Source organism: Mastigoproctus giganteus, chromosome 11, assembly GCF_048544385.1.
Source record: "Mastigoproctus giganteus isolate SK-2022 chromosome 11, ASM4854438v1, whole genome shotgun sequence".
In the NCBI taxonomy this organism is placed as follows: domain Eukaryota; kingdom Metazoa; phylum Arthropoda; class Arachnida; order Uropygi; family Thelyphonidae; genus Mastigoproctus; species Mastigoproctus giganteus.
Window position 1 is genome coordinate 55,054,433 of NC_143585.1, and position 25,067 is coordinate 55,079,499.

The 25,067-nt window shown below is 39.3% G+C and overlaps 1 protein-coding gene across 1 annotated transcript in view; it reads right to left on the reverse strand.

Annotated features, from left to right (window-relative positions):
* Window positions 1-25,067, reverse strand: part of rg (A kinase anchor protein rugose) — a 1,582,765-nt gene that overhangs the window by 1,509,110 nt on the left and 48,588 nt on the right. The window contains exons 3-4 of the mRNA XM_090384432.1: window positions 11,889-12,015; window positions 1,552-1,652 (exon numbers count right to left, since the gene is read on the reverse strand). Coding sequence (XP_090240558.1) covers window positions 1,552-1,652; window positions 11,889-12,015 — 228 coding nt within the window. The remainder of the gene's footprint in view (window positions 1-1,551; window positions 1,653-11,888; window positions 12,016-25,067) is intronic.

Consider the following 25,067-nt stretch of genomic DNA (forward strand, 5'->3'; position numbering starts at 1 on the left):
ATATAGAATTTAAATACTGTTTCAGACCACCGTAGTCGCCTTCACGAAAGCAATAACCCCTCCCTTTACCCCTAATGGTAGTTACCTCTTTGAGTAAATCCCACTTCAGCACACTGTGATCACTGCCACCTAGTGGTTCCTTTATCTGCAGATTCTTAATGCATGAAGAATCACTACTGATAATCAAATCAAGAGTATTACTCCCTCTTGTTGCCTCCCGAACATGCTGATGTAGAAAACAATCATCCAATAAATCCACAAAAGCCTTGCTAGTGTGTGAGTGACCAACCCACAAATTCCAGTCAATATCTGGGAAATTAAAATCCCCCATTATAAGACTCTCTGATTTACTGGCCCACTCTATTTCCCTGTACAGTTTCTTATTATACTCATAAGAGTCATTAGGTCTATAGCACACTCCTACTCTCAATTTTGATCTCCCAATGCTTATGTCACACCAAACTGACTCGACACTGCACTGTTCAGCGATGTCGACTGGCTTCACTTCCTTGGATTTTATGTGTTTCTTAACTAATAGTATAACCCCTCCTCCCTTCCTATCCTGTCTATCCTTTCTGTAGACATTGTACTCCCCAAATTCCAGTTCTGCATTACTTATATCTGTGTGACACAAAGGCGGATATTGTGACACCAACAATATCCGCCTTTGATGCTTTGAGCAATACCTCAAATTCATCAAATTTATTTACAAAACTCCTAGCATTGGTGTACCTGTTCATATTTTTAGCTACCCTAACACAACCCATTGTTTACTTGTACTGCAATGACTCCCAGCAGTCTCTGAAATATCCTGCATCTTGTTTTCCAGGCTTCTGCTCATTCCAATAGAAGCAGTACAAGAATCACTTTCACCTCTGCCAGTGGCTACTGTTAATCTATTAGTCCTTGATTTCCCCCAAGCTAGCAGTTTTCCGACCCACCTAACACTGCCTCGATAGCATCAGCAAATATTCTTGCACCCTTTCTATTTAAGTTTATCCCATCCCTGTAGAAGCAGTCTCTCCTGGATTGTTCGAGACTGGTTCATGGAACATGAGGAAGACTTCCAGGTATTGCCCTGACCCCCAAATTCTCCAGACATCAATTCCATTGAGCATCTGTTGGAACAGCAACTCCGATATGCGGCATTTCAACCACAGACCTTACAAGAGTTAAAGGATCTGCTGGTTACGTGATGTTACCAGATGACACATTTAGAAATCTTGTAGCGTCCATGCCTCGCCGGAGTATGAGCTGTTTTGGCTGCACATGGAGAACCAACATCACATTATTTAGGTGGGTGGTTATAATGTTTTGGCTCATCGATGTATATAATCTGATTGATTTTTTTTCAACATATTAGCACTCATGCACATAAAATTATGCCATGATGTTCATGTTAACACAATTAACCAGATATGCTTTATATTAAAACAAAGCATATCTAAGAATCAGACAGAACATTAAAAAAAAAAAAAAAAAAAAATTTCATTGGCATGAAAAACAAGTGTTAATGTGGGAAATTCAACATAAAAAATTTGGTAAACATACCCATCTTCCACTCTCTGCTTTCATGCAACCAGTTAATAATTTCAGTTCTCTGACGGTAATACTGTAACTTGCTAATACTCCTAACATCTCAATAAGTAGATCTGAAAAATGTATGAAACTTGTGAAATTTTAATATATAAACACACATACACCCTAATTACAGAAAGTGAAAAAAAGTATAAATTTAAAGATTTATATTACCTTACCTGCTTTAAAAAAAAATTTAATTTAGAATCATTACTAAATTTCCTAAAATAACCAAAGCAACTAATTAAATTAATTTTCTATTTATTTGGTCCTTATTACTTCTTATTTACTCCTTTTACCAAGCAAAAATCTTGAAATTAGCAATAAAATGCAAAACAAAAACAGCCTGATGCTTATATTACTATATCTACAACATATTACATATAGCATAACGCACAGGTTACTGAAATTATCTATAGTTTCATTTCTTTGAAATGAAACTATAGATAATTTTACTTTCCTTGCAAACCAATACATTTACTGAAAATACAAAGAATATACCTTTACAAAGAAAATGGGGTAAAGTAAATCACTGATAAGACACCATGCACATTCCTGGACATACATTTACACTGTATGTTAACCCCTAATCATCTATGAATCATAATACACAAGTGTGTCTCTCTCTCTCTCTCTCTCTCTCTCTCTCTCTCTCTCTCTCTCTCTCTCTCTCTCTCCCCACATTTATGCTGTTCAGCTGAACACCATCTAGTGTACAAATTATGATTAGTTTGTTTTTTTTTTAATATATAATTGCAACCATGCATTTCATAGGATTACACCATAACTGCCATTTTTCCTACCATCCACAAATTCTGTCCATATTGTTCTGAAAAAGCTCAGACTGACTTGCAACATTCCACATAATCTTCAAAATCAACAAAGTACTTTCACTTGTCAATATCTTTCAAGAAAATTAGAGATTTTTTTTTTTTATGAAAACCCCAAACATGAGAGGTATTAGAACCTATAATACCATGCTTGGGTTGGAGGTTGAGAAGACGAAAGAAGACATTTGTTGACATTAGACTCGAACTTCTGTAGACTAAGTTTCAGGAAATACGTATGAAGGAAGAGGACAAATGGGCCTGTTGTACTGGGTTCCATGGTAAATGATCATTAAGTGTTAGCCAGTAAAATAATTTAATTACAAATAGATACTGAATATCTTTGATTACAAATAGATAGTATAGCTTTCGAGACAAATCATGCCTCTTTTTCAACAGAAAAATTTAAACTTAATTATTCTAATGGACACAGTTATGCGTGCAGTGAGGCGTGCGAGAGCACGAGGTAGGTCATTCAATCATTAAATTTGTGTTTATTGTTGCTGCAAGGACATGCGCAGTGTTTCTCCAGCACTTGTCTAGACGTAAAACGGTTGTCTCGAAGATGGGGTGTAGTCTCATGCCTTTGCAGCGGTTCATGGCTCTCGAATTGCCCAATATATTGAGTGACTAACCAGAGGCAGTGGCGAAAGTATCGGGAGTGGTCAATTATTTCATAGTCCAGCTTGGGATTTGAGATCGTGGTGGGTGGACCAGAAGTGTTCCGCGATTGTGGACTGGTCGGTCTCAGCAAGGCGAATCGCTCTGTCGTGTTCTGTAAGGCGTCTCGAAGTCTCTCCTATATAGCAGCTGTCACAGTCTTTGTAGGCTATGCGGTATATTACACTGCTGCATAAGAGAGGAGTGACGGGGGTCTTTACACTGGAAACTAGAGAACGTAACCTTCTACCAGGCAACTGCATTTTATGCAGTATTCTCTGAGGATTTTTGAGATCTGGCCCGACATGCCTGGATAGTAGGGAATGTAGGCAGTAGGTATATTGCCCTGAGTTAGTGGTGGTGGTCTCAAGTGGACTGTGAGCTCCTGTGCTTGCAATAAGCACTTGTCTAATACGTGTGTTGGGTAGCCACAATTGATTAAGTCTGTCCTCACTCTAGAAATCTCGTTGTGCCTAGCTTCATCTGTGCTGGAATGGCTCCAAGCTCTGGAGAATAGAGTGCAGGCAGTGCCATTGAGATGACTAGGAGCATGGCCGGATCTGTAGTTTGTGAACTGTCCGCACCACATAGGCTTACAGTATACTGAGGTTTCTAGGTATAGGCCCACACATTTTACTAGGACATCCAGGAATGGGAGAGATCCATTAACCTCTAACTCTAGATTTATAGTGAACTGGATGAACACAGACAGGGAATTGAGATATTCTAGCAATGTTGTTTCAGAGCCACGTGGGATGACGGTGAAGATGTCATCAACGTATCTGCACCATGTTGTAATAGGTACTGGTGGGTTCAGGAATATCTGTTCTTCCAAGGCGATGTTGGCTACTACGGAACTAACGGAGATACTCATAGCAGTGCCATGTACTTGCTGGTATACGGAATCCTCAAAGGTAAAGATGCTGCCTGACAAGCACAGGTTGAGGGTGGTACAGATGTCATCAGTAGACAGTGATGTTCTGTTTGGAAGGTTTGAGTCATTCTCAAGGAGCCTCTTGGTGCAGTGTACGGCCTGTTGGACAGGGATTGATGTAAATAGCAACACTACATCAAATGATGTCATAACAGCGTTGTCAGAAATTGAGAGCTCTTTAATAAGGCAAATGAATTCGCAGCTGTTATTGACAGTGTGGGTGGTATTTCCTACAAGAGGTGTTGAGGAGTCATGCAATATATTTGGACAGTTCAGTGGCATTGCAGCAGGACACTATGGGCTGGAGAAGAACACCTGGCTTATGGATTTTTGGTAACTCATAAAACTGTGGCAGTTGGCAGCCCATGGCATGAAGAAGTCGCTGAGTCAGAGCAGAAATTTTCTTGGCTTTAAACCATGCATAGACAAGTTTATTGACGCATGACTCCAAACGTCTTAAGACTTTAATGGGCGGATCTGTCACAAGTTCATATACTGGAGTCATGCATCATACATTCCCTACTATCCAGGTAGAATGTAGTCGTCCTACATTCCCTACTATCCAGGCATGTTGGGCCAGATCTCGAAAATCCTCAGAGAATACCGCATAAAATGCGTACAGTTGCCTGGTAGAAGCTTACGTTCTCTAGTTTCCAGTGTAAAGATAGTTTGTTTGTTATTTGGTTTTTAGGAGCATTAGCAACTAAGGCCATATTGCTCCGGGATATGCGGTGGTCATTCTCTGACCTTTCCGCATCCTCCGTATTTGGTGGTGACGGCCTCGAACCCCAGTCTAATCAAGAAGCGTGTGCTACGCACTGCTGCTCCTTCCCACCTGGCTACGGAGGCGCCCCCAGTATAAAGACCCCTGTCACCCCTTACGCAGCAGTGAAATATACCACATAGCCTGCAAAGACTGGCAGCTGCTACATAGGAGAGACTTCGAGGCATCTTCAAGTCCGCCTTGCAGAACACAACAGAGCGATTCGCCTTGCTGAGACCGACCAGTCCGCAATCGCGGAACACTTCTGGTCCACCCACCACGACTTCAAATCCCAAGCAGGACTGTGAAATAATTGACCACTCCCGACACTTTCGCCACCGCCTCTGCTTAGTCACTCAATATATCAGGCAATTCGAGAGCCATGAACCGCTGCAAAGGCATGAGACTACACCCCATCTTCGAGACAACCGTTTTATGTCTAGACAAGCGCTGAAGAAAAACTGCACACATCCGTGCAGCAACAATGAACACCAGTTTAATAATTGAATGACCTACCTCGTGCCCTAGCATGCCTCACTGCACGCATAACTGTGTCCGTTAGAATAATTAAGTTTCAATTTTTCTGTTGAAAAAGAGGCACGATTTGTCTCGAAAGCTACAGTATCTATTTGTAATCAAAGATATTCAGTATCTATTTGTAATCAAAGATATTCAGTATCTATTTGTAATTAAATTATTTTACTGGCTAACACTTAATCATCATTTTCATATGAAGGAAGGTTGTTCTAGAAAACGACAGTTGAATGAATAAACGAGGAAGATGAAAAGTTGGTTCTGTGAGTTTGAAGTTGGACAGTAAATGGATGTTGACTGGTGGCAGCATGTGTTCGGACTGTTTTGAAAGAGAGTGGGAATTATAGAAGCCCATTTCAAAAGAACAGTGCCCATGGAAATATCTGTAGAATATGAATGGCCCTAACATTAAATCTCAAGGGATACCCACTTGTAACCCAAATCCACTATAAAAAAATTACCTTCCTTTAGAGGATGAAACTCAAGATATTGCCCATAATCCCAATACACTTCAGCTTGTCGCTCATGTGGAACTGTGTCAAAATGCTTTGCTGAGGAGATTAAAAACAATTCAGACATTCTGACATGTGAATATAAAAACTTGAAGAACATGATGCCCTTGAAGGAATTAAGCTGAGGAAGCCCATCAAGCATTCAACTCTATGCTTGTGCCAAAACATGTGAATCAGACAACCAATGGCAGAGAGCACTAGTCCCGAGGAAGTAGCTAATGTTGGTTACTCTAGTGTCAAGAAAACAGAAAATACATTGTGCAAAATGGATAGGTGGAAAAGAACCAGAGTATGTCTGCCAGTAGCTAAAATTAATGATGATGATTTAAAAGTTATCTTTTAAGAACATAAAAGGTGATGTTGTTGTACATGTGACATTAAGAATAGGAAATCTGAGGATTTTACAAAACAAGAATAAAGAAATATTCAGAAAAAAAGCTGCAAGTTATGATTAAATCTGAAGTTTGTTTGTTATTTGGATTTTAGGAGCATTAGCAACTAAGGCCTTATTGCTCTAGGATATGCAGTGGTCATTCCCTGACCTTTCCGCATCCTCCGTATTTGGTGGTCATGGGCTCGAATCCCGGTCTAATCGAGAAGCGTGTGCTTCGCACTGCTGCTCCTGCCCACCTGGCTACGGAGGTACCTTGCTCATGGGGTAGAATTTTTCTTAGCATGGTGTCAATACTTGTTAACAGCAGATTTAGAGGATGGAATACACTTAAATGGAAGGAGTGCGAGAATATTTGCTGATACCATAGAGGCAGTATTAGGTGGGTCAGCAACTCTTAGTTTAAGAAGATACACAGACCTATCCCTTTGGCAGCCAAAAGGACAAGTCAAATCAATTCTTGTGCTACTTCTACTGAGATACAAGCAGCAGTCTGAAAAACAAGGTGGAGGAATATAACACCTGTTGGGGTTCCACACAAGGCAAGAAAATATGAGCTATTTTATAATTCCAAAAAGCAAAAACAGATTTCTTATACATTAATGCTAGGAATACAGCAAATAAATTTGATGAATTTTAAGTACTGATTAAGTCATCAAATGCAGACATTATAGGGATATCAAGAATATGGTGCTACTCAGACACAAGGCATGTAAAATATGAATATGGAGAGTACAATGTGCATGGAAAGGACATATCATATTTATTTACTTGTTCCACATGATCCCAGCCAACCTGTGGCAACCCCAATGTCTATTTACAATATCATACAGATACAGTTTACAATTTACAAATTTACTCCTATGCATTACAAGGGGCCACATATTCAGACCATCCAAGTTTCGAAATTAATACCGATTGGTCAGCTTCTACGATGTGAAAAATTCTTGAAAGTGGAAAGTCCATGAAAAGGATTTTTTATTTATTTAGTTAGTTAGTGTGTGTGTGTGTGTGTGTGTGTGTGTGTGTGTGTGTGTGTGTGTGTGTGTGTGTGTGTGTGTGTGTGTGTGTGTGCGCACGCAGACCTGACCAAACTATGGCAACTCCACTGTGCAACATGAAAATACTGTACTAACAAAGGCTAATCAATGAAGTGATGGCAATGTATCATAGTGTAGTGTTTGGTTATGTTGTTTGAGTTGAGTGACTGGTCACTTAGTCCAGATAGCAGCAAGAACTGCCACTATCTGGTTACCGTTCCCGGCACATGAAGGGATCTACTGTTCTAACTTTCCTTCACCACTGCACTGTGATAAAGATATCGAAATAAAGGAATCCTATATCAACCTATTATGATCACTACCTCTACTAGGTGGCAGTGACCATAATAGGTTGGTATGGGATTTACTTATAAATAGAACTATTAATCGAGGGTATTCTTTTCAGTGGGACCAACTGCAAATTCTAAATGTGAAGCATTCAGGGATGCAATCATAGATGTTATAAGGCTTTTTATACAACTAAGAGATATTGTTCAAGTTTTATGGTTATATGTATATTATATGAACTGATTAATAGTGGTGGAGAAGAACATTGGATGAGATAATTATAGGGACTCAGAAACCTACAGTAGGTACAAACTAGTCTACAATCAAATTACTAAGAGGGTTAAGTCAAGCTAAGACAGATTACAAGACTTTGGGTAAGAATTTAAAGAAAAATAGGCAAAGAATTCTTTGGAAGAGTCCAAGTGGATTAACAACTAATGAAATCGACTTCATCCTCACTAACAGAAGATATATTGTGAATGATGTTACCGTCCTGAATAAGGTAAATGTTGGAAGTGATCACAGAATGGTAAGATGTACACTTGATATAGATGTAGGAAAGGAAAGGAAAAAACTGACTCGAGTAAATAATACAAAGGTCTTTGAAATAACAGAGGAGGAGAAAAAGCAGTATGTACTGGAACTTAAGAACAAGTTTGAGCTTCTGCAGACTGCTCAGGACCAAGATATCGACGAGGAATATTACAACTTTCTGAAAGTGATAAAGCCCAAGAAACCTATAGGGAAACAGAAATCCAAAGAAGAAAAAATTAGTCAAGAAACACTTGTCATGATGAACCAAAGACGACAAATGAAGAGCAAGAAAAACACTGACAGGGAGAAAATTGAGTATACTGAGTTATGCAAAGCCATTAGAAAGAGACTCAGAGAGGACATAAGAAGATTTAACACAAGAAAAGTAGAACAAGCATTAAGGGAAAACAAAGGATTTAAATCAGCAGCCATGAGCAGTAATACAGAAAGACAAATGATACTGAAACTGAAGAATAGCGATGGTGTACTTATAAACAGCAGAGAAGGCATAATTCAAATAGCAGAAGACTACTATAGAGAATTATACAAGGAGCAAGGGAATGATACCAGCAGTGGGGAAGATGGATTGCAAAGTAGCAACACATACGACATACCCGATATTCTTCCTGATGAGGTAGAACATGCATTGAAGAAAATGAAGAATCGGAAAGCCCCGGGGGAAGATGAAGTTACTGTAGAGTTGTTAATATTGGGAGGAAGAGACATAACACAAAAACTGGCAAGGCTCTTCACAAAGTGCATTAGAAAAGGTGTGATGCCTAAGCAGTGGAATAATGCAATCATAGTTTTGCTGCATAAGAAAGGAGATAAATCAGAAATTGGAAATTATAGACCAATTAGCTTGTTATCCCATATTTACAAGTTGTTCACAAGGGTCATTACTAACAGATTAGAAAGAATACTTGATGAGAATCAACCGAAAGAGCAAGCTGGCTTTAGGACAGGATTCTCAACTATGGATCACCTTCACGTAATATCACAGCTAATGGAGAAAGCAAATGAATATAAAACACCATTATGCCTGGCATTTGTGGATTATGAAAAGACATTTGACTCCATACAGCATAAGGCAATGTTTCGGGCACTGGAAAGACAAGGCATAGATACTCCATATATTATGATTTTGAAGAAAATATATGAGAGTGCTACATCCTTTATTAGACTAGACAAAGACAGTAGGAAATTTAAAATCGAGAAAGGAGTTCGACAAGGAGACACAATATCTCCGAAGCTGTTTACTGCTGCCCTTGAGGAAGCTTTCAGAAGATTAGACTGGTCGCAGAAAGGAGTCAATGTGAACGGAGAGTACCTAAACCACTTACGATTTGCAGATGACATTGTGGTCATAAGCCACGATCCCAAAGAATTAGAGGAAAATCTTAATCAGTTATGCACAGTTAGTAAGGATTTTGGTCTGAAGATGAATATGGCTAAAACAAAAGTAATGATGAACAAGTATGCCACGGAAAGGGAAATAATGATTGAAGGAGCAGTAATTGAAAAGGTGGAGTCATATACTTATCTGGGACAAGTTATTAGCTGTAATAATGATAAATGGCTGGAAGTCAAGAGAAGAATAAATTTTGGATGGATAGCATTCAGGAAATATAGTCACATACTGAAGAGCAATATCCCAGTTTGTCTGAAACGTAAAATAATGAATCAATGTATACTCCCCACCATGACTTATGGAAGTGAAACTTGGGCACTCACCAAAAGAATGGAAGAGAAGCTAAGAACTACACAGCGAAGAATGGAACGAATTATATTGGGAATCAGACTGTTAGATAAGAAGAGAAACACATGGATTAGGCAGCAAACTCAAGTAAAGGACATTCTTATCAAAACTAAAGAACTAAAATGGTCTTGGGCAGGACACATAGCTCGAAGACATGATGACAGATGGACTAAGAAAATAACAGAATGGTACCCAAGAGGAGCTAGAAGAAAACCTGGAAGACAAAGGCGGAGATGGATAGATGAAATTCATGAATTTTTGAGTAGTAAATGGATGGCCAGTGCTCAAAACAGAAGGAACTGGAAAGTTGCTGGAGAGGCCTTCATCCTGCAGTGGATTGAAAATGGCTGATGATGATGATGAAAGGAATGAACAACATTGGTCCACTACATATAATTTGCATAACTACTAATGATCTTGTTCGGGCTGCTCACAAACTTGATAAATATTTTGTATTTACAATCACACTTAAGTTCTTAGGGATGGAGATACCAAAATTATACCAAGTTATAACTGGAAACTAAATAATTTTGTGATAACCAAGAGGAAAGTTGTTGACTCATATCTTAAAATTGTTGAAAATATGAGTCAATAAGGCAACTCAGGGATGGGAGGGGGGTGAACTGATGGAATCTATCCAAAGTTGAGTAGTTAATGTTGAGTAGACAGAAATCATGGGATATCTACCTAGTAACGGGTAGGCCCATCTTTCACCCAGATAAGGGCAGTCACGGCAAGGCATCGAGTCCACTAGTTCGTGAAAGTGTTCCACAGGTATTTCCATTCATTCTTGCTACACCGCTGTCCATATTCCATCACATTCCTGGGTGGAGGATCCAAAGCTTGAATAGACCTTCACAGCATCCCAAAGATGCTCCACAGGGTTCATGTCCGGTGAACAGGGAGGCCATTCCATGGAGCTAAAATCTACAGAATGCTGTTCGAACCATGTTCTAGTCACCACAGCTCTGTTGGGAGGCGCACTGTCCTGCTGGAAGAGTCCATTACCCTGTGGGTGCATGATGACCATGAAGGGATGCAGAGGGTCTGCAAGGATGGACATGTAACCTCGACTGTTCAGAGATGCATCTAGAAGTACAAGAGGTCCCAAAACGTGCCAACTGAACATGCCCAGACCATTACCAACCATCCACCTGCATGAACAGTTCCTTGTTGACATGACAGGTACATAGCTTCGTGCAGTTTCCGCCAGACACGCACCCAGATAGATTTCCAAATAACTGGAAACGAGACTCATCGGACCAGGAGACCCATCTCCAATCATCCAAGGTCCAGTGCTGATGTTCTTTTGCCCAGTTGAGGCATAGAGTCTTGTATCCTGGTGTTGGCAATGAGACCGGTGGGTTAGTGGCACCAATAACCTATTGCAGCTAATGATCGCCTGATAGGCTTGGTGGAGACATTTCTGGCGCCTCCCTCTTTGAAGTCAGTGGTGATTTGTGCCACTGTTGCTCTCTGGTTGGCTGAAACAATGTGAAACAGACATTGACAGCCACATTCATCCACCACCTTTCTCTGCCCACGGGGCTGTCCATGATGAGATGTTATTCCGGAAATGCCATATTCCCGACACACTTTTACATTTTTTATGTACCACCTCCACAATAGAATAACCGATGTGTCAGGCACCCACTATCATCCCTCTTTCAAAGTCTGTTAACTCCCGACGTTTATCCATACTGACATCAAATTACCGTCTACATGAATGCAGTATAGCTATATACCTGCCAAGCGCTGGGTTCATCCACTAGCGAGAGGGGTAACAGCATCGCATTGCCCAGGAGCCAGGTATCCCATGAATTCTGTCCTTTCAGTGTATATTAAAAGTAATGAGGAGAGATGGGGAGAGGAGAGATTAAATCCTTAAATAGGAATAAATACATTACATCAAAAAGTTAACAATAGTTCTCACAAATTCATAGCATTCAAAGAAGAAATATTAAATGAGATAATGTAACTATAACTTCCTTATGAAATGTAGCGATATTTAGCAAATGGTGCATTATGTATATTAATTATTCAACTTTCATACTTCTCCGATACATACCTGCTACAACTTCCTCCACTTTTTGTAACCTGTGCAAAACATGCTCAATTAGCCCAACTTCTGAACATGCTTGAAGGTTTCTTAAACTTTTTCTTAAGATTGCTATGAATACACTCCATACTTCAGCCTACAAAAAACAGATTATCAAACAAATTAGAATAACAATTTATCTACTTCTTTTCTAAAATAAATTTTAACACTGCAACGATGGTAAAATTAGAAATACGATATGGCTCATAATAAAGTAGTTCAAAAGGTGGCAGCAAATACTGTTGTAGGATTTTGGGCACATCAGTAACTTAGGCCATGTTGTGCCATATACAATATATCTTAAAATCAGTATGTTCTGTGGTCAATTTTCTGTTTGCTAAATGAAAAACAAGAGTTTTTTCCTAGAAGGAAAAAACCATACTACCCTCACATGAGACTGACTAATTCAGCCACACTGTGAAATAAATCCATAAAAATTCCTTGCATCATTGACAGGATTAGAACTGAGGTCTTTTCCACTCAGTGAGGGGAGGACAGTGATTATAACAATGAAGCTACCCACTCAGGTGACAGCAAATATATCAGTGTTTATGAACTTCACCTGAATCAAGTATATGAGCAATGAATAACTGTGAAAAAGTGTTTATACCAGAACCAGTTTTTTTTTTTTTTTTCATGGACATGGATGCGCTGCTGGTAATGAAAGCAGTAATTCAGCTAGCAAATAAAAATTACTTCAGGAAACAATAACTATTAAAGCATACAGTACAGATGCTAGCAACTTAGTTCCACCAAACTAGTGGATGTTAAATACTGCAGGAAAAAGGAAAATCATTAAGGAGATGAAAGTGTTACTAATACACCTGTGAACGCAGTCAGACAAAACATCATTGGGGAAAGGAAATTGACAAGTAGAAAGTTTGGTAATCCTGTACCTAAAATATTTTTCTATTATAATCTTTATTATATATATGTGTTTATATAAGTTTTATAATGTTGCATCACCACAATCTTCCAAGAAAATTCAGCACCTTATTATGAAAAAACAACATGAAATGAATTTCACTTCAGAGAACAGCACATATTTTAGGTGCCCATTCATATCCAATCTACGTGGCTCATAAACTGCATGAGATGAGCCCACTAGGAAAACAGTTAACTATTCATAAACCTCTGTAATGTGAATTTCAGAGGAATGAAACGAAAAAAAATTAGCAAAAACCTGTAAATACAAAAATGAGAATTTTTTCCAAAATAACATTGTCTAATGAATGTCAAGAGCAGCATATACAACTGCTCTTGAAATTTATTCATTACCTGATGAAAAACTTAGGAAACAAATGTAACTAGGTTTACATCAGCCATATGAACTTGGTTAAAAGAAGAATGTGTATAGCAACCAAGCGACAATTGTTATTGTTATTGTTATTTGGTTTTTTAGGAACATTAGCAACTAAGGCCATATTGCTCCGGGATATGCGGTGGTCATTCCCTGACCTTTCCGCATCTTCCGTATTTGGTGGTGACGGGCTCGAACCCCGGTCTAATCAAGAAGCGTGTGCTACGCACTGCTGCTCCTTCCCACCTGGCTACGGAGGCGCCAACCAAGCGACAATACAGTGTTCCATTTTCAATCATAGGGTCATTGGCCCTACACAGGCAATGTTACTATCAACATCATTATGATCAGATTCATAGATGTGCTGAAATGATTTGGTTGCTCCAAGAAATTGAATTTTAAAAGGTCAACAGAATGGTATATCCCACAGCAAGATGCTATTATTGCAGCAGCATTTCAAGGACCATCTCATTCTGGGAGGAACTGACTACCCATATTCATTTCACTCACCTGAGGGGAAGAAATTGGCAAGTAGAAAGTTTAGTAATCCTGTACCAAAAATATAATGTTCAAATATCCTTCTGTGAAGGATATTTGAAAGCTGTTTTCAAGCCTTAAAAAGAGATTCAAAATAATGTCTTAAATGCATCCTATGATAAAATGTAGTAACTATAATCATAATATACATATTCAAGGAGCAGTAAATTGAATAGTTATCAGCCTACCATAATTTTAAATGCTGTATAAATGAAATATATAGTAAAAAAAAAATTAATGAAATTAAATACTTTTATTATTTACATACACAAATATTTGGTAAATTAATTTTAGTTTACTGGAATAAGCATACACCTTAGGAAACAGAAAACCTAAAATCAATAGGATTATTTTTAGTTTTTCAGCATTTCAAAACGCCTTTGTGTTTCGTTTTCACGAAAATAACTTAAGTAAAGAAAAGAATAATCAAGATTTGTGTGTAATTGTATCGCCAATTTCGTTTATATTGATTTTCCTATTCTTCATACTGCACTTGTATTGGAAACAAAAATATAAAAATGCTTCAAAATGTAACAAACTGAAAATAGGTCTACTGATTTTATATTTTGTAAGATGCCTAAGTAATAAATGTATACCTGTATGTCCCAATAAAATAAAATTACATTAAAAGAAGAAATCACATACCTTTAACTTATGCAGATCTAATTACATTAGCCAATACATGATTTTTACCTCCAAGAACTTAAATGCTGTTTCTAACCAATTTTGATGTGTAGATTTCAAAAATCACCATGACAGTTTCACATCACAGTTATTAAATATAGAGGAAGTTATGTTTTACCAAAATATGCCAATTTCTCATGATCTAGCCAGTAATGTATAACATACTGCTTTATTTTAAGAGATATAAGCTAATTCTTTTAATTTTAGCAATCGATTCTGGCCTCTGTTTTCTTGTGATAAACGTAATCAGACTTCTACCTATGGTTCTTAGGTTCAAATTCTGATGTAACAATTTACAATTTAAAGAGAGCACACTTAGCATTTTTGGTGAGGATTTTTGTAGGCTGTGCCAAGGTTTAAGTATTAACTGACTGCAACATGTTCTCAGGGTTGTATGGCAAATATGTCTGTATGACATCTATCTATATATCTGGTATGTCTAAAAAAAAGCAAATGCTATAATATATTCATATATACCTTGTGAAATTCAGCCCATTCCACACAGTGAAGATTTGCCAGTACCAGTGTCCCCCAAAACTTTGGATAACAGTAGTGGGAAAGATAATAGTGAGAAAGTTCAGGTTCAGAATTCCTTGGAAGCCTCCACATCACAAGATGTCAACTATCAGCCAGTAAGTTCAGATAATGAGGTACATTTAATCAAGCAAGATGAGTTGAATGATTTGGTTTGAGACTTAAATTTGCCGAAAGAGCAAGCTGAACTGTTAGGTTGTAGGTTACAGCAGTGGAATATACTCACAGCAGGAACAAAGATTTCAGTGTTTCAAAAAAAAGACATGAAGTTTTCAAAATATTTTGCTACAGAGGACAGTGTGTGTTTTTGCAAAGACATTATTGGACTTCTGAAAAAACTAGGTGTCATGCATAAGTCAGATGAATGGCATTTATTCAAGGATGCCAAAAATCAAGTTTAAAAGCAGTTTTGCTTCATAATGGCAATGTATTTCCATAAGTTCCTGTGTTTCATTCAGTTGGACTTAAAGAAAGTCATGAAAGCATGTCTAAGATTCTACATGCTATAAAATACTAGGATTATGGTTGGAACACATGCAGTAATCTTAAGGTTATTGGTTTGCTTGTTGGTTTGCAGGGTGAGGGGTTCACAAAATATTGTTGTTTTTTGTGTTTGTCGGACAACAATGTTGTGCAACATTGGGACAAGCAGGATGATTTCATACTAGGTTCTTCTTCTACCCCTGCACATCAAACTTGGATTGATGAAAAATTTCTTGAAGGGACTAGATAAAGAAGGTAACGGATTTGCATACTTGAGGAGTGTTTCCTAATTTAACATCTGCCAAACTTAAGGAAGGAATTTTCATAGGACCCCCAAATTAGGAAACTCCTGAAATTTGATATATTTGAAACCCAGTTAAAGGAGGTTGAATTGGCAGCTTGGCAATAATTTAAGGCAGTAGTACATGGTTTTTTGGGTAATAGGAAAGAAGAAAACTATGAAATGTTGGTGTCTAATTTACTCAAGTGCTACAAAGATATGGGCTGTTGAATGTCATTGAGAATTTATTTTCTTCATTCCTATCTCAAATTTTTTCCCAAAAACCTGGGAGATGTGAGTGATGAACAAGGGGAGCGGTTTCATCAAGATATTTCCACAATGGAAAAGCAGTACCAAGGTCAAAGTGTAAAGTGTGTTAGTTGTCTGATGGCACCAGGGGGTTCCCCCATCTCCACGTTGTATTCTTTGTGAGTGACACAGAACTCTGTGGAGGCCAGAGATTTAAAAAGTGTGTGGTCTGTTGTGTAGTGGTATGTTCTGTTGTTTCTCTGACCATTTAGCCGTTGGGGCCCCTATTGGGACCCACCGTTGCCCACACTTTACCACGAGGAGGCAGGTCAGTCACCCAGTAGATTATTTAAGTACTCTGGCAGGCTCCACCACCTAATTTCCATGGCAAGCCTAAAAAAAAAAAAAAAAAAAAAAAGGGGGGGGTTGTATACTAGAATTTGACCAAAAGAGATTTACAATTAAACGGTAGAATTTAGACGTTGATTAGAATTTTGTGGCATTGTTAAGGGGTGTACTCGGTTGGTTTAGTGAGAGAAGGGGGGAGACTTAAGACTGGGGGAAAATAGATAGAATAATAGGGACGATAGAGTAGGCATCCCCAAAGAGGTCACTGGAGACGAGTCCCACCAGACAAAGTACGGGGATGGGCAGGGAGGAGAGGAGACAGAAACCTGTCTCCTCCCTCCCCTGCCCGGGGATGGAGTTTTAAAGGGAATCGGGTTAGAGTACCCAATTCAGATCGTCAATGGCATGTCAGCAGCAAAGCCACAGAATGTCTTCGTCGGTGTCATGTCCAAGTAGTGTCAAATCCAGTAGGAAGGTCAAGCTGCCCATCCCACTCTGGGGGTGGGATATGTTAGTTGGCAGTGGGGAACCCACCAGGTGAAGGGGTGGGAGAGACACACATTTACTTCATTCATAATCTGCATTCTCACTCTACTTGTTATATTTTATATATATATATTTTTTTTTTTTTTTTTATTTATTTTTTTTTTCCACTCACACTCATCTTTTTCTCACACACACAGGGGGGAGGGGGATGATGCAATGATGTGTAATGTAAATTTAAATACTAATTAAAACTAGGGTTAGTGTATACTTAACTGTAGCATTTATGGTTTGTGTTCTTTTTCTCACACGCTTACACTTTCATTCATTCTTCTGGCTTTCATTTAATTTATTCGACTCTTGCTTTCTGCACTGCCTTCTCTGGGCACCTCAACTTACTGTTATTCCTTAGTTGTGGTGCAGGCCTAGCCGCAAGTTTTTTGTAGGTCAGAGGAGAATGCAGTGATAGCGTTTGTGTTGTTAGTAATGTTTGTTAGTATATATAAAGTAATGTAAGTTATTTTTAACTTTGTATTCTTTCAGCCAATTGCATTTGCTCTTCCACTCATTCCCATTCACTCTCTCTTTCCCTCATGCTAGGTCACTTTCTTTCTTTCACCAAAACTGCCATTTATTCCCTTTACCATAATTCCTAGTTCACTCAGTGCCCTAGCCTATTCATTCTGTCTTTCATTCTCATTCATTCGTTCTTCTTTCATTCTACATTGGCTTATGTTATTGTTAAATTTGTTGGTGCATCAGCAACTTAGGCTATAATGCACCATTCTACATTGGCGCCTCTGTAGCCAGGTGGGCAGGAGCAGCAGTGCATAGCACATGCTTCTTGATTAGACCAGGGTTTTTTTTTTTTTTTTTTTTTTGATTTGGTAGTTGTTGGCGCATCGGCTTCTGTGGCCATATTGCACCTCCCAAGGTTTTTGCAGTACTTTGATCCAAGCCCGAGGCGGGAATCGAACCCGCGACCTTTGGGTTGCCGGGCAGGTACTTTACCCACTCGGCTAGCCCGGTCGGCTTTAGACCAGGGTTCAAGCCCGTGAGGCATCAAATACGGAGGATGCGGAAAGGTCAGGGAATGACAACCGCATATCCCCGGAGCAATATGGCCTTAGTTGCTAATGCTCCTAAAAACCAAATGACAACAACATTCTACAATGCATCCCTTTGCTACCAGCTTACTGATATTTTTCAGCTAATCTGCTTCCCTGGCTGCCTGTACATCTCCCTTCCCTACTTGGTTACTTATTTGGCATGGGGCCCCAGGTTAGTCATGGCACATGGCAGGATAGTTCTGGGGAGGTTTGTCATGTCAGGGTGGAGAATACTGCTATCCTGACAGTTTTTAAGTCATCGTCTGGGTGTGGTGGGAAACCTGGGCTATTTTAACTATTGATTATTGTTTAACTGCTGGGGGGCTGAATTGCCATTCTTTGGATAGTTCTGCACATTTCAAATACTTTCTATGTGAAAGATGCAAAGGCTTTATAATTTTCCTCTTCTGTGATGAACAGATGTTCTTCTCCCCAGGGAAGGGGGCCAATCTGTGCTATTAGCTCTGTTCTGGGGATGTCATATATTATATGACATCCCCAGAACAGGGGATATGACATCCCCAAAAGTGTGTGCCCAGTCTTCACTTTTGCCACAGGTGCAGTTTGGGTCATCAGTCAGGCCTAAGGAGGTTAGTTTCGCCTTTAGAGAGCCGTGACCTGTCAATATAAATGTTGCAAAAAGTCCAGGGGCATACACTTAGGTGGCTTTGGGCTAACAATTGCCACCATGGCAGAAACCTTTTGGTAACCAGACCTCTGGTTTCCTGCTCCCACTTTGTTTGCCATAGCTCATGGAGCTTTATGGCTATTCTTTTTTTTTTTCATCATTAAAAGTGTTGGTTGTATCAAGAGCTATCCCCAGAAATTCTGTGGGTATGCCCTTTTTAAATCTATAATATAAGCCTCTTTTGGCTACTTCCAGGTAAAGTGGAAGAGCTCCAGCCAGCAACTGTAGCACAGGTGTGCTTACTGTGCGATATGCTCTGGTAATGGTGAGTAGTATTGTCCTTTGTATCGATTCCAATTTATTCCTATTTTTTACTATGGTCAAGCGGGTGAACTACACACATTCTCCATAGGTGATAACAGGTAGGAACATTGCATAGTATATGATTGCCAGGGTCTTTCTTTTGAGCCCCAGTCTGCTCGACTGATCCTGGCAATTACTGCATAATTTCTCCCTTTCTTCACCAAGTAGATCAAATAGGGGTAAAAAGTTAATTTTGAATCAAAGCCCACTCCAAGATATTTTAGTTCTGTTACCATTTTTATAGTGGTTGTGTTAATTTTGATTTGTGGATGTCTTCTTATGTCCAAATTGCCTTTTAAAAGTATTTGTTTGGTTTTATCAGGCGATATTTTGAGCATGTGCATTTGTGCCCACTCCTACAGCTGTAAGATGGCAGCATTTGATCTTTGCTCTACAACCACTCGCATGTTACCTTTTACAAGGAAAATCATGTCATCTGCAAAGGGGCCAGGCTTTCTATGGGGACCCAGATCCAAAGCCAGAAATTCATCCAGAACAATGTTCCAGAAGAAAGGGACAAGGATTGAACCTTGCGCGCAGCCTTTATTCACAGGGCATGTCAATTCCTGGAACCTTGTGCGTACTGAGACACTTCTGTCTGTAAGGTAGCTGTTTATTATCTTATAGAGGTTTTGTGGGGCATTTTCCTGGCAGAGTCTCCTAAGAATTCTAGGCCACCAGAGTGAGTCAAATGCTCCAGCAAAGTCAATGGAGATTACCAGCATATATTTCTCCTCCGAGTTTTTAACTGTTGTCAGTAGGTAGTGCATGGCATCCTCCATAGAATTGCCCTGCTTAAAACCATACTGTTTGTTACAATGTAAACCTGCTTCTGTGTAGTACTGAGCTAATCTACTATATATTAATCTTTCATATATTTTCCCTAGTACAGAGAGTAGGGTTTTGAGAATTAATCTTAACACAGCTTTTTTCCATATTTCTGGCATACAGTTATTATATAGTGCTATTAATTTTTCTGGTGCTATTTCTGCTAATTTTTTGATAATCTCAATCTTTAAGAGGTCAAAACCTGGGCATTTATTGTTTTTGGTTTTAGATGGTGCTTTTCTAAGTCTTGTATAGTAAACAGAGGTTAAATATTGGCATTGTCATATTCAGTGTTTTCTTTTATAATGTCTAGCTGGGTGGGGGAATGTTCCCCAGTTTCAGTCTGAATAATACTGTCTAGGATGTAATTTACAGAATCTGCCCAACGCAGGGTTGGGGTTCCATCTGGTTTGACAGTAGTTTCCAAGACATCTCCTGGCAGCTTGTTGGTTGCTATTCTGTAAACAACTCCCCAAGGGTTACTGTTTCCAGTAGTTCCCACCAAGTGCCTCCAGCATTCCTTTTTCTTGTCTCTTATGAGAGCTGTATACTGATTCCTGAGAGTTCTATAAGAATCTCTGTGCATCCATCTCATTTTGTGGCCAAGATTTTCTGGCTCTTTGAAAATTTTTCCTCGCCTGGTGCACCCTCTTCTTAAGTATAGTCAGTTCAGGTCATCACCGGGGGACTGCCTGTTCCTGGGTTTTTCTGTGGGATAGACAGTTTTGCTGTTTTTGTTAAAATGTTTGCCATAGTCAGTGCTTGCTCGTCCAGGCTACAGTTGCCTGATCTAGACCACTCATTTTCCTGTTTTTGCAGCTCAGCTGCTGTATGTTCTGCAAAAATCTGCCAGTTTACCTTTTTGAATTATACCATCAATGCTCCCTTGGCAAATCTAGGCAAAGTTCTAGAAAGGCTCATGGCTCTGAATCACACAACTGTTCCGGGAAAAGAACCTATTCTCCCCAGTGCAGTATGGCTTCACACCAGGGCGATCTACAGAAGAGGCACTGTTTGACTTCGTCCTCCATATTGAAAACTCCACATCTAAATTTGAACTGGCCATCTTGGTGGATTTTGAAGGTGCCTTCGACACTGTCTGGTGGGACAGTGCATTGGCATGCCTCTGCCTAGCTAACTGTACCTCCCATCTCTACAAGCTCTTCCAGAACTATTTCACAGAGCACACTATCATGGTTAAATCCAATCTTCTGCAGATAACTAGACCAACCTCTCGGGGGGTGCCCACAGGGTTCTGTCTTGGGGCCCTTTGTGTGGAACATGGTCCTGCACAACTGGCTTTCTAAAACTTTTTAAGGATGCAAAATTGTGGCGTTTGCAGATGACCTGACTATGGTTGTTTCTGGGAAATCACACTCCGACCTTGAAAACAAAACAAATCTTGTCCTAGCAGATCTCTACTCCTGGACAGTTCTCAACAAGCTTCAAATCAGTACCAGCAAAACAAAAATCTTTTTAAATCAAAGCTTGACCTACGCCGCCCACCACAAATCAAGATCTCCGGAAAACAGCTTCCTATTGTGACACAGGCTAAAGTCCTAGGGGTGGTCACTGACCATAAGCTGAGCTTCCTTCCACATCTACAATACCTAGGGGTCAAAACGAAAAGATTTTCAGCTGCAATCATGAGGATCTCCAAGAAAACACTCTCTCTGTATTATAAAGCTGTTTTCATCCCCATTGTGACCTATGCAGCAGGAGCGTGGTTTCACCGGTTCAACGAGCGGGTTCAACGAGTACATATGAAAGTCAAGGTCAACTCCATTCAACGTGCTATGCTCTTTGCCACGCACAGATTATGCCGAACAGTGTCTACAGCTGCCACCCAGGTGACAGCTGAAACTCTGCCACTTGATCCATTTGTTATCTTCAGAGGGTTTAACTTCAGAATTAAAAAGAAAATACCATCGAAGATACAGTGCCTAGAACTAAATCTCAATGCTGACCCCAAAGCAGAAAGAGCTCGCTGTTATAAGGAACTCGTCAATATTTGGCAGTCTAGGTGGAACACCTCACACACTGGCTCCGTTACCAGAAAATTCCTCCCTGATGTCACTTTCACAACCCTGAAAACGGTAAAGACCTGGCTTTCCCTCACCTTGGAATCCTCCTACTTGGTTACCGGACACAGGTCCCTCAATGAAAAGTTACATCTACTGGGTTTGCTACCAACAGACCGCTGTTTCTGTGGCAGTTCAGAGAATTGGAAACATCTTTTCGAATGCAGGTTGTATGATGACTTAAGAAGGACCCTGCTGCAGGCTGTGCCAGGTATCTCAGAACAGCAACCAGAGCCTCTACTCCAAACACCTGACAATCTAAAGGCATTCCAATCCTATGCATCCGAAGTCTTTGAGTGCAGAAAGCAGAGCTACATAGTTGTTACTGCACCTAACAATACCTCTTCAGTGATTTAAAGAGTTCTATATTCGCATGCCACCATCTTCTTCATTTTTTTCCCCCCTTCTCCATGTACTGTCTGGAGTTCCCACTCTAGTGCAGCCAGTTTATTTATTCATTCATTTTCATTTCATTTATTTATTTATTTTATTTCTTTTTCTCTTTATTTTCTAAATCAAATTATTCTTTTCTTTATTTTTATTAAATTATTATTTTTCTTATTTATTTAATTTGTTCTTCACGCGCTCTGCCTTGAGATCCCACTCTAGCGCAGCCAATTTATTTACTTATTTTATATATATTTTTTTTTTTTTCACGCACTCTGCCTTGAGTTCCAACTCTAGTGCAGCCAATTTATTTAAATTGTTTTTTTTTCTTATTATTATTTCTTTATTTCTTCTTATTATTTTTTATCATTATTATTTAATATATATTTTTTATTAATTAATTTATTATTATTATTTTACTTTTTTTTTTCCCCTAACTGCACCATGGGTGGTTTTTTTTTTTTTTTTTTTTTTTTTGGCTCTTCTGTCTTTATCTCCTCCCTCTGGAATGGGCCCCCAGAGGAATCTATTCCACCTTCTGGCAACACTAGGTGGGTCAGAGTCTCTCTTGAGACAGTACGTGTTTTTCTGGGACTGGCCCACCTTCCCGTGGTGTGGACGAGTACCCAGAATCATCTGTCCAGGTGACTGATGCTTCTGGGTAGCCAAGTGGCCAGAACATAACAACAGAACACACACATAATACACACAAACGTATGTCACACACACATATCTGGTCCATTTGTAGTGATACTGTTCTTCACAGAGACACGAGGCGGAGTTGAACAAAGGTTCTTGGTGCCGCCCTTACATATACACATGTCCACACCTTTTGGTATCCAACAACGAGTGTTGGGTTATTTGTAATTGCCTGTTTAGTTTGAAGGTGATGGCTCTATGATCTGATGTGGTCCAGGCTGGCTGGACACACCAGTCTGTAATTTTATAGGCTATTGAATTGATGGCAAGAGTAACATCAATGTGACTCTCCCACATGGTACTGCAAAAAGTTGGTAAGTTATTAGGTTGATTTATCACTTGAAAGGGTGAGGTGGCTATAAAATCTGATAATATCTGGCCATTGTGTGTGTGTGTGTGCCTGCTCTGTCTTCTGTAAGCTATGCCATAAGGCTGACCAGCAGTTGACATCAGCACACACTATGATATTTGCTGTAGGTAGCAGGTCTGTGACTGCTTGTAAATATTCTATTGTAGGATTTATATCTTTGCCAGGTCTGGAATAAAGTGAGATAACATAGAACTGTCCCACAGCACTAGTGATATGAGCACACACTGCTGTTGGGGAGCAGAGGTGACTCACCTTTGTGACTGTAGGGTCAGTGTTTTTCACTCCTATTGCTGTAGAAGGGACACCCAAGGAGCATTCTATGATTCTGTAGTTTCTTAGGTATCCTTGAACCCTACTCATATGTGTGTATGGTTCTTGGAGTACCAATATGTCTGTCATTTTCTTCTAATCTGAGCTTGATCTGATCTACAACAACTCTTGCTCTTTGAGCATTCAACTGGACAAGATTTAGAGCCTTAGTCACATTTATATTTTCCATTTGACCCATAATTGGTCCTAGATTGTATAAGCTTTACCATTTTTTTTATGGCAGGGGCATTTGTCATCCCTGATGCTGTGTGCATAGTCAGTCAGCCGTGCTGCCTTGCAGGTAGCACATTTTGGCTGCTGAGACTTATTTTTGAAGCTTTTGTAATCGTGGCCAGTGACACGATTACAAAAAAACCTGTCTGTGGTCACTCTGCAGTGACCACAGACAGGTTCTTTCTGACTGCAGTCCCTGGCAGTATGACCATACTTATGACATTTAAAACACTTTTGTATGGGGAAATGTTTCCTGAATCTATGGCTGGTCCAGCCAGCATAGAATCTCTGTTGTTCCTGCAGTGGCTTCCATATTTTAGGTGTAATTTCTGCTATTATGTTAAATAATCCATTTCTGGTCCCACCTTATAATTTCCAAAATTGGTTCCTCTTTTTAAAAGGAATACAGCAGCAAATTCGTCTATTGTCATTATGCTACTGAAGTTTTTTTATAGTATATATCCATCATTAGGTCTTTTCTAATGTTGCCTCTGGTACATCAAAAATTAAAATGCGAGGATTTTTTCCTTTTGGCTTTTCTGTTTTAAGCCCAAGTTTTGTGACTTCAGGTATTGCCTCCACCTTTTTTAAATCCTCTTTATTTGCTACTTCCGGTAGCACCCCATTTTCTTTCACTTTTCTCATACTGTTAATGTTTATGTCCTTTAAGTAGGGCTTTAGTTGTGCCATCACTGTTTCTTTGACAGCCTCACTGGATTTGTGGGCTGAGTCAAAGACTGCTTTTAGTATGACAATGTTTGTTTCTTTCTTTCTGGATGTTTACTTCGTCTTGTTAACCTCTTTCGGCTGTGTAGCCACTATTTTATTTGCCCTTGCTACTTGGGCATAACTTAATGTGTTGATCTCTTTATAATTATTTTTTTCTTCTGTCACAGTTTCCACTTTGGTTTTTAAAACTCTGTTTTCTGTGTTCAACTCTATGACTCTCTGCTCCAAGACTGTCCAGAAGTTGACTATCTGTAGTCTTGTTGCAGACATTCTATTTGTTTGCTTGTGGAGAAAGTCTTCTAGGTATAGTTTTAACTCTTTAATTTGTTTGATTGGGTCTTGAATCTGGTTAACAGTTTCAAACCTTATTTCCTCTACTGTTTTGTTCTCTGTATTTTCATTGCTATCTTTTTCTTTGTACTCTTTATTTTCTGTTTGATTTCTCCCTTTTTTTTTGCCCTTTTCATACCAAGGTCACTGGAATCCTGTAATGATAGGGGATTACTGCTGGTTC